Consider the following 10,290-nt stretch of genomic DNA (forward strand, 5'->3'; position numbering starts at 1 on the left):
TAAAGAGAGTTTACTTTCTGTAAATGAGGCAGAAATGAACCAATTGAGACAGAATTACAGAAGCTTCAAGTGCACGAGCTGTAAAAAGTGTGAGAAAAGTTTCTGTCAGGATGATCAAAAGCTATAGCCTAGGTATAGGTCTACAGGAGTTAGGTCATGATTTACAGCCTGATGATTTCATCCATTAATAGCACATGGGCACGTCTGCCTTGCCTCCTGGAGTATTTTAAAGGTTGGGCCAAATTGCTATGAAACTCTTACCTTCTCAGTGGAAATAAGACTTTCTCGATATCAAAGGCATGAATTGGATAACTTTTCTGCAGAACTTTAGTTACAGTGACCAAGACACTGACCCCACATGGGAAGAATTAACCCTTTCATGTAGTTTACTGGTACTGTTTCACTAATAGTACCATTAATATGATTACTGTTATTACTCTTAATTTAATATTTTGCTGTTAATACTGTTACAACTGATACAAATTCTTCTTGCTGCAATAAATATAAATGTGTTCATTTTTGCAGGGAGGAACAGTAGCACTATAACAATCACAGTGCATGCAACATGAATGATTTGTTGTAATTTTTTTCTTCTATGATTTATTTACTGTTCTATGACTGCATGGTGCTGTGTTATAGTTTATTTCATAAAAGTTTATTTATTGATTTATTTATTTTTTATGCTTGCTTGCTGGTTTGATTTCATGTACAAACTTCTTATGCATGTTTGTCACTCTGAAGCTTTATCAAGGAGGGTTTTAAGATTGTGTATTTGTAAAGTATAGGTTTACTGCAATTTTAGTTTTTTTTTTCCAGAACTCTGTGAGTTGCCCCTTTAAGTGTGCAGAAACCCGACACCGCGCCTGCGCAGCACCCCGTGCGCCCCGCAGCCGCCACCGAGTCTAGACGAGCACATGATGAGAAACAGCCAATGACTCCAACGCGCTCCTTCGAGGGCCCCGAGATCGAGCGCGCACTCTTGTGTGTGTGCGTGTGTGTGTGTGTGTGAGTGAGTGCGTGTGTGAGTGAGTGCGTGCGAGAGAGAGAGAGAGAGAGAGAGAGAGAGCGAGAGCGCAAGGAACAATCATAGGATCCCGTTCATCTCGATCGCTGCTACGCGGAGCGAAAGGATTTAAAGGGCAAGTCTTCCTGGCGCAGACTTAATGGATGTTTCCGTTGCATGAAGAATATTTTTCATTTGGCGGATTGGAATGGAGTTGTTCACCGTGAAAGGATTACTTTTGGGTTTGTTGCCCAGTTACCCTGTCCACGCGCCTGCACCAATCTAAAACTGCTATATATATATATATATATGTGTGTGTGTGTGTGATCCAGGTTTGACTGAACAAGAGTGTGTTAATCGTATTCTGGATGTGAATCAAACGGCTGTGCACGAACACACAGGACTCAAGTAAGCCTATAAATCAACTTTCTTATGCTCATGTTTTGCAGACTTAGAGCTGCACGCAGCACCGTTTTTTATTGTTGGCACTATTGCGCCGTGACAGCGCCGCCACTTTGCTGCAAAACTGCCACGATCGCCGACTCTAATGTTGTGCGCCAGTCAGGAGGAATGCGCCCGCGGCTGTGCGTCTAGGCTTGTGCACGGCACCCACGGAGCCTTGATGTCGGACAACGAGCACGAGCATCTCCGGGATCGGGAACAGACGTAGGACACACACACGAAACGCGCATGAGAAGCGGTTAAGGTGTCGTATGTTCAGGACGAGACGCGGCGCTCTGGTTCGGCGACTCTGGAGAAGCCGTTTGATCGCGGACGGAGAGGAGGCCGATGGAGGCAGCAAGAGCGACGATGATCCAGAGAACATCTCCCAAACGGAGCCTGCGGCTGTTCGAAACCCCGGGGGATCCAGTGACACCCTGGTTCTGGTGGAAAGTAGAGGATCAGAGCTTGTTTTAGAGCAAGAAGGCATCCAGGTGGACATGTGCGTCCAGGAGCAGCGTGGACTCCATCCATCAGAGGAGAGCGATGGCACAACAGTGACCTGCTGTTGGTTTAAAGACCTCCATAGAAGCGATAAAAGTGACCTTTCTGACCACTGGGAGATTAGAGACCAGAGTGCTGCAGAGTCAAGAACTCGTAGAACATTATTGGAGCAAGAACTTCAAAGGGGTGCTTATGCACTCCTGAAAAAGTTGAAGGAAAAACCTTTAGGCGTCTTGCTGGAAGCGGTGGAGTCTAAAGGCGCCGTGTTGGGTGGTTGTGTTGTAGCTCCACAGGCCGAGCTGAATATAGGAGGTTGTGCTGTGTCTCCTCAATACCTGCTGTGTAGGTTTTTCCGCTGGCCTGAGCTGCAGTTCGGCTCCTTACTTAAAGCGCTGTGCTGCTGTCAGAGTTTCAGGGCGCCAGGCGGCGAGGCGCCCTGCTGCAACCCCTATCATTACAGCCGCCTTTGTGGACCAGGTGAGGATGCTCGAAGCAAAGGATCCTTCAGGGTCATGATGCCGTCATCTAATGTCAGAGGGTGCTACGTAGAAAAGTGAAGGCTTCTGCAACAAACAGTGCAATAAAATTCATAGTACAGTATTTTTTAAGTTCACAAAATGTATTTGCATCAGAAATATATCAGGTAAAGCCTCATTTAGGGGTCTTGTGAACCTTGAGCTCCATTTCTCTTTTCATTTCTCAGATTTGCAGACAGGCTTAAATTTTCATGGAACATATGGACATATGCAAGACTATATGAAATGTCCATCTAAGACTTTGCACAATCTTGCACAATCCTGTGCTTGCATGGTGGGAATTAGAGAAAGAGAGAGAGGGGAGCTGGCCTATGACACTCTCTCGTTCAGGAAGTGGAACTCCCAATTCATTAGCCTACTGGGACGCTTAGTTCTTTTACTCCTCATTCAAGCCTGTTATTCACAAAAACTCAGTCAGTGCACACAGAGCAGCTCTCAGGGCTGCTGCCCAGGCAGGGTGTAGTAGTTCTCATGAGATCAGTTATTTAGAGGTTTTCCATATTTTGGACTATAAAAGACAAGCCTAATTTTGTGCACTCACCAAATTTTCCTTCGCATTGAGTCATACATCTACCCAATAATCAAGTGAAGTTTAAGGCACTTTTTGTACCAATACAATAATATGCATATAATAAATTATATAAAAAAAGACTTTTTTCTTAAAGATGGAATGCTAGAAGTGTAATGTGGAGTTATTCTGGGAAGGGCAGGTTTGTCTTTGGGGCTTTATTCCTCCATTAATTTGTCATTTATTCCTGTAAAACACTTTTATGAGACAACAGAGATGGAAAAGGAGAAAATCAGAGTTTGATTGGCCAAGAATGATTTTACTTTACAAGAAACTTAACTTGAAATTTTTGTCAGTAACACAGAATAAAACTGAAGTAAATGAGTGAGAAGGTTAAAAAACAAAGCAAGAATACAAGAGAATATAAAATGATGAATACATATGATGTTACTGTGCAAAGTACATGTGTAAATGTAACTAAAAGATGATTGATGAAGGCATGCGAATAAATTTCTGTGAATCTTTTGTACGTAAAATAAACACTAGCATAGAAATGCACTGTAATGCAGGTGTGTCTCCAGTGAAGTCACGGTTTGTGGTGATTTGATTGTAGTCACCCTTTTCAATAAATAATGTCTTTTTTTTTATTTCAGTCTTATGGTCATGTTCATACATTTTCAAATTCATTTTAAGGAACAATTCAGAGAAAAGTATGTGACGTCCATGGCCCTGCGCTCTCTGCTGTGTTATGGTCCATTTCAGATGTTTTATGCCTTTAATTGCTGTGATACAAATCATGATATATAGGTTTTGCCTTTTTTTAAGCACTTTCTAATGTAAACTCTTTATCTTTCAGATTCGCCCCCTCCTCCCTACTCACAGCTCTCCCCTAAACTAGGACAGGAGTCTTTGGGTAAGTCATTTGCACCATTGCTCACTTTATTTGTATATAGTAGAGAGGGTAGTAGTTTGTGATATATATTGAGTTGCTTGCTTAAAGAAATGAGCCAAAGCAGAAAAACATCACAAACAATACATTGTGTTTGTATTGTATTATATTCTGTTTTAACTTAAGAAAGAAATTTTGTAATATTACTTTATAGTCTTTTTTAATGATTTTTTTTAGCTCCTATACACCCGGTGTTGCCTTATACTGAGATTGAGGCGACCTTGTCACCCAGCAGCACATCCAGGGGTCACTCAGGTGAGTACTCTTTATTTTAGTTGAAACACCATTCAGCCGAGACCGTGACAAGATTTTTGCTTTATGTATTTCACTTGGATGGCTCTCAGGTATCTCTATATACTATATCAGGAGCATGTGAGTAATTTTCCTGAACGAAACTTTCCACTTGTTTACCTGTACATAAAAAAACGAAGAGCTTGATTCTAACTCATTTTATAAGAGAAGTCGAAAGCCAGTTCCACCAGTAAAGGTTTTAAATGAATTTAAATTTACGGCCAATAAATTCTGACTACAAAGGTCTTGGATGAGACAGACATGGGTAAATGTCTTACTAAAGTAGTTCTTACCGACATAACACTGGAACAAAATAGTAAATAGTAATTCTGGTTATTTAGTCTGCTCTGAAACTTTTATAATCACGTCGGTTTTTACACATCTTTGTGGGAAAAGGTTTTCCTCTCTTAAAACACAAAAAACGATCTTGATTTAGAGCTTAAATTACAATTTATGAAAACGTTCTACAAAAATATGTCTTTTACATAAAAGTTTATTAACAGAGTTTAATCTGAATTTTGTTGTACTTGTAAAAAGTAGTAAAAACTATCAGTAAACTTCCATTATAAGTGCTTTTTATAACTAAAAAAATGTTTTTTTTTTGTTCGTTTTGTTTCTTTGTAGAAGGAATTGTCTGTAGTAATCACACAACACACTAGAGATACAGTAGATAGAGATGACATTGTGACATGCTGGAGAGCTCTTTAATGTGCGTTGAGGAGGAAGGCATCATTCTTGCTTGTCTGCACGCTTCCTAGGTGTCTATTTATTATGTATTATCAGTAGTGATGGGTAGATTAATAAGATTTGGTGAAGTCTGTGGTGGATTTGATGGGAAGCTCACCCCCTAGAGGAAATTATGGGAATTAAAATAAACATGAGTAATGAGTAGAACCAAGTTGTCAGTAGAAGTATTAACATGTACTCTGTTTTTTAACTAATATTATTTACATCTGACTTTATGCTGTATGGTTTTGTCACTCCTGGACCGTGCGTCCATTTGTTTTCCAAAAGCTTAACAGCTGAACATTTTCCTGGTTGTTAATCTAGTTGAACTCTTTAAGAATTCCTCACAGAAGTGAAAAGATTCCTCAACGTTATTTGGACACTTCCCGGCATCCAGACTTGAGGCGCAACTCCTTGTAAATTAGATTATGACCAACAATGGGCAGTTTTGTGAGCGCGGGCCTCGCTGCTTCCAGCAGCAGTGGGGAAGTCTCAGAGCACCGCATAATTACCGTGCCTTTTGTGGTCTGAAGACAAGGAACGAGATCCTCTTTTGGCGTGTCACACATGGCTCTTGCTCCATTATTTGCATGTTGTTGTTTCCTGCTGAGTTTTGCAACGCAGGCTCCGGCGCAGCCAGCCAGTCGCATTTTAAAATAAGGTTTAAATTACAGGGCTCGCTGTGGCTTTTCCTCTTCCTGACTGAGTGCAGGCCAACACGCAATTTAACTAATGAAATCCTGCCAGTCTGAGCAGAGATTCTTTACAGATGTCGACAAGGGACGACTCTATCAGTTGTTGGAAAAGTGGAGGAGACGGTTAAGGGTGTGTTTCTGTTCAGGCAAGGGGGTGTAGTGTTGATTTTCTGTGTGTGTGTGTGAGTGTGTGTGTGTGTGACTGAGCTTTTTTCTCTGATTTGAATGTTGTGACACTGTGAAGCGTCTGCCTTCTGTCATTCTGACATAGCTTGTTTTCTTCATTTGAGGCCTGGATCAATATCCAGCCTATTTGCTCACCTCTACCACATATCACCTTGAAAAATAAAATCATTCCAGTGCATAATACCTTAAGCATAACAAGCATCCAGACGCATTCTACATTAAAGACAGACCTGCCATGTATAAGACTGAATCATTTCTTACTTTAAATAAAAAGAAAATCTGGGACAATTTAGTTCAGGACAGGACAACCAGCTGAGAAATAATTGCTGTTGCTTGCAAAATCCATTTAGACTCTGTCCACTAACATTGTCCTCTGGTCTATAATGCAGGGTTGAGAGGGCATTTGATTTTTTAAGCTTTCCAAGCACAATCATACCTTTAAAAAATGAGTTACAAAAGGAACACTGTCTTACTTCTTCTGCAACAGTATGAACTTTGTTTTTTGGTCTAGAATAGCAAAAATAGCTCTCATTGCATTGTCAAGCCAGCAGTTGTGTTGCAAGCATTTTTGGTTTTGGCTTTTGCATGTTGCTCCCTTCCCTTCTCCTCCTCCTCTCTCTCGCTCTCTCTCTCTCTCGCTCTCTCTCTCTTTCTCTTTCTCTCTCTCTCAAGCCCAGCATGCTGGAAGAGTCTAATCTGTGCAGGGAGATCTCATTTTTGGCTCAGCAGGACACACAGCACTGCTCTCACTCCCCTCCTCCTCTCATTTGGCGGTGTTGGTTTAGGCTTAGCTGTGCTCAGACCTCTTCTGATGAAGTACATGCATCGCCACCCATGAGCATCTTGAATAGTAATGCACACTCTGTGAACCATTTAGAATCCAGTTAAGTTAGCAGTAGTGTTTTATTAAACAGTATTTCTCTGTTGTTAATATTTTTTTAAATGCAAATAAAGTTAATAGATTTTCACATCATAGGCTTTGTAGATTTGCCAGCGTTATTCGGTGTCCGGAGTGCAGAACTTTTTAAAAGTGCTGTTTTCAATGTTAACTAAGATTGAAAGTTCAGGGAATTGATGGCCTGATTTACCACACTGCTCTGTCTTTTTCTTTTGCTCTCACACAGACTTACTCACATACACATTTTAATTACTGTCCATATTTACACCTAGAGCCAATACTATTTCCTCCTCATATTACACTTGGAGTCATAAAGAGTCATCAATAGTGTAGTCAATGCGCCTTCCTGCACTTTCCTTAAACCAGTCTCGTTTCATTAGCAGTGCTTCTCTGGCTGCTTCAGGGAGAGGAGTGTGAGCAGAACGGCGCCACAGGCCCAGGCCTTTAGATCCTCCCCCTCAATGGAGCCTGTGAAGCAAAATAATGCCATCAGTCTGTGTGCCAGTTAATCAGAGCTGATAGGCTGGCGGCTGGGGGGTCAGAAGGTCACGAGTTGTCAGGGAGCTGAATGGAGGCCCTCAGAGGGGGAGAAGGGCCCCTGAGTGGCTTGCTGGAATGCAGGGAGGGGTGTGTGTGTATGTGTTGGAGGTAGAGATGACAGATTTGGGCCTTTTAGTGGGAACGAGTGCCTCTTCAGTTCCAAATCCTTCTCAAAGGGAACTGTAAAACTGTTAGGAAATGAGGTAGCACTTCCGCACAGCGTATCAACAAAAGAAAATAGATTGACTTAAAAGTGGCTAGAAGGTTTGATCTAATGCTTCAGCGCAGTATTGTCATGTTTCACAAACTGGTGCCTGTGTTTTACTAGTAGTAAAAATCTATGGCATATAAATGTTGTTGTAAATACATGTGCAGCTGATTACTATACTAGCAATATCATGCATGTATGGGCTGTTTGATGGATGTCCTTGAGTGCTTTGAAGGAAAATATGCAGCAGCATCATAAGACTATCACAAAAATCATTGCTTTAAGCCAACACTTAATTTGAGGTGTGAAGCAAGAGTGATGCTATTGATTGTATATCGCTTAGATTGATGTTGTTATATGTCTGTCATATCAGATCTGTTTTATCAGTATTAATTCCAATCATGAGATTTACTTAGCATTGAACTACATGCTAAGAACTACGATGGAGTAGTTGTTTTATAACACGTGCTATTTTTTGCTAGTGGAGGTAGCTGCAGCAAGCAGCGATTTTAGCCTTCAAAAATTATAAAATGAAGAGCCACAAAAAAAAAAAATCCTCTTTATATCATAGTCTGTGTACACCTCAAAATCATGTAAATAAAGCATTCAAATCAAGCTTTTTACTATTGTCTTAATGTTTATGCACACTATGATGCGTCATCTAGGCTATTATTTCATAAGCTTGCTGGTTAACTATATGGTAAATATGGATATTTTCCTAGTGTGTAGTGAATGTGTGTTTTTTGGATCCTCCTGGCTAAGATGTGTGGGTTTGCTCATGTTTGAACTCAGTACTCCCTTCGGAAATATTTCGCAAAGCGACTACTTGCTGGAACTATTAGAAATATGTGGATGAACTTTTCATGCATTCTGTTGTGATCGCAAGTACAGTTTGGCTATTCTGCTGCGTCTTTATTAGTGTTAATGTTTTGTTATATAAAACACAATGTGCTGATTCCAGTCTTTCCCTTATGCGTATTTTTGCATCTCTGTTTTTTTCTTTAATTGCAGATACCAGCATGTCTCTTTCCTCGCTTGGACGCAATCATTGGTGTAATGTGGCGTACTGGGAGCACCGGATGCGTGTGGGCCGCCTGTATCCTGTGTATGACTCCTCCCTCAGCATCTTCTATGACCTACCTCAGGGCACGGGCCTGTGTCTGGGCCTGCTGCCCAACACGGGCCGCGCCAGCTCATCAGTTCAGCGTGCACGCGCCAAGATCGGCCACGGTATCCTGCTGAGCCGAGAGGCTGACGGCGTGTGGGCCTACAACCGCAGCCAGCACCCCATCTTCATCAACTCACCCACCCTGGAGCTCCCCCGCTGTCGCAGCCCCACTGTCACAAGGGTGATGCCAGGCTACTCAGTTAAGATTTTTGACTACGAGAAGTCATGCCAAATTGGGCACCCGGTGCATTCGGAGGGGCCGTATGATCCAAACAGCGTGAGAATCAGCTTTGCTAAGGGCTGGGGGCCATGCTACTCAAGACAGTTTGTCACGTCATGTCCTTGCTGGCTGGAGATTCTGCTCAACAACCACAGATAGCACACAACCACCTACACACACACACACACACACACACACACACACACTCTGTTCCCCTCTTAATCACAATTATTTCTCTCTCTCTCTCTCTTTCTCTCTCTCTCACTCTTTATCTCTCTTTCACACACACGCACACACACATACTGTACACACACACATACACAAACACACACAGGCACACAAAAACATTCAAAATCCCAATCCCAAAATGTAATCTATCTAGATTTAATATAAAATTTTATATATACATATTATATAAAGGACAATATACTTGTAAATAACGAGTCCTTTTTACAGTGTAATTATTTATGTATGGTGCAATGTGTATATGGGCGTGAGGGAAAACAAGATGATCAGGTGATGCACTTTGGATTCTGTGTGCTCACATGGAATCTCTGCCATTTTTACTAGCGGATGTGTACAGAACTCCTGGTTTTGGTGTATAGTTTTCATATACGATCAATATCCAGAAAAAACTAAGTACCATGGACACATTGATAATAAAGTATTCGTCAGATATTCTCAGTGTCAGCTGTCCTTATTTGCAATTTCAGTTGTTGTATGTGCATATGCACTGTGTTGAACTCTAACACACCTTGTTTTAAGCTGTAGGTCTAGTACAAGGGTTCGCACCCGGGGTCGGGAGAAAGCAACATTTTCTTTTAAAGCCTCTGTTTGTTCTGGAAGGCGACTGCTCTGGCTTATTCAGCAGCCAAGCCGGCCCCACCTCATCCCTTTTAAAACAAGGTTCTCAGAAATCCACATGCACATTATATGCATGTGCCACGATGCCCTGGCCTCTCAGCTTCCATACACATTCTTCAGGTCCATGAATGCTATATTATGACTGTGGAGACAGGCAAGGAAAATTAACATGTTCACACGGTTCGTGTCTTGTGCCTCACACTGGAAAAGACCTCATTGGTGGGGAGGGACAATTATGTTTTTCTGCTGTTTCCTTTAATACTCACTTTGCTGTTTTGAACAGAGGAAAATTTTGTCAGTTTCAATTTCAGCCATGTCTGTTATTTTTCCAACGGACATAGGAACTCAGTAGTTAACCCTCTAAAAATAATATTAGACTCAATGCTGGGTTCTATACACTATTATGGTCTGTTTCCAGGCTTTTTATTCCGTTGTAACCTCACAATGAACCATATTAGGTCAACGCCTTTATAATTCACATCCAGTTACACTGCAGCTGAAAACAGGCATCCCTGAATAACAGGCTCTGTATTGCAGTTATTGGATATGAAAA

General features: G+C 41.5%; 1 protein-coding gene across 1 annotated transcript; it reads left to right on the forward strand.

The window, feature by feature from the left end:
• Positions 1-972: 972 nt before the first annotated feature.
• Positions 973-9,551, forward strand: smad6a (SMAD family member 6a). The gene is made up of 4 exons (XM_060859395.1): positions 973-2,425; positions 3,849-3,905; positions 4,119-4,196; positions 8,497-9,551. The coding sequence occupies exons 1-4, from the start codon at positions 1,717-1,719 to the stop codon at positions 9,030-9,032; spliced, it is 1,380 nt and encodes a 459-aa protein (XP_060715378.1). The 5' UTR covers positions 973-1,716; the 3' UTR covers positions 9,033-9,551.
• Positions 9,552-10,290: the final 739 nt, after the last annotated feature.

The sequence above is a fragment of the Tachysurus vachellii genome, chromosome 23 (genome assembly GCF_030014155.1).
Source record: "Tachysurus vachellii isolate PV-2020 chromosome 23, HZAU_Pvac_v1, whole genome shotgun sequence".
Classification (NCBI taxonomy): Eukaryota; Metazoa; Chordata; class Actinopteri; order Siluriformes; family Bagridae; genus Tachysurus; species Tachysurus vachellii.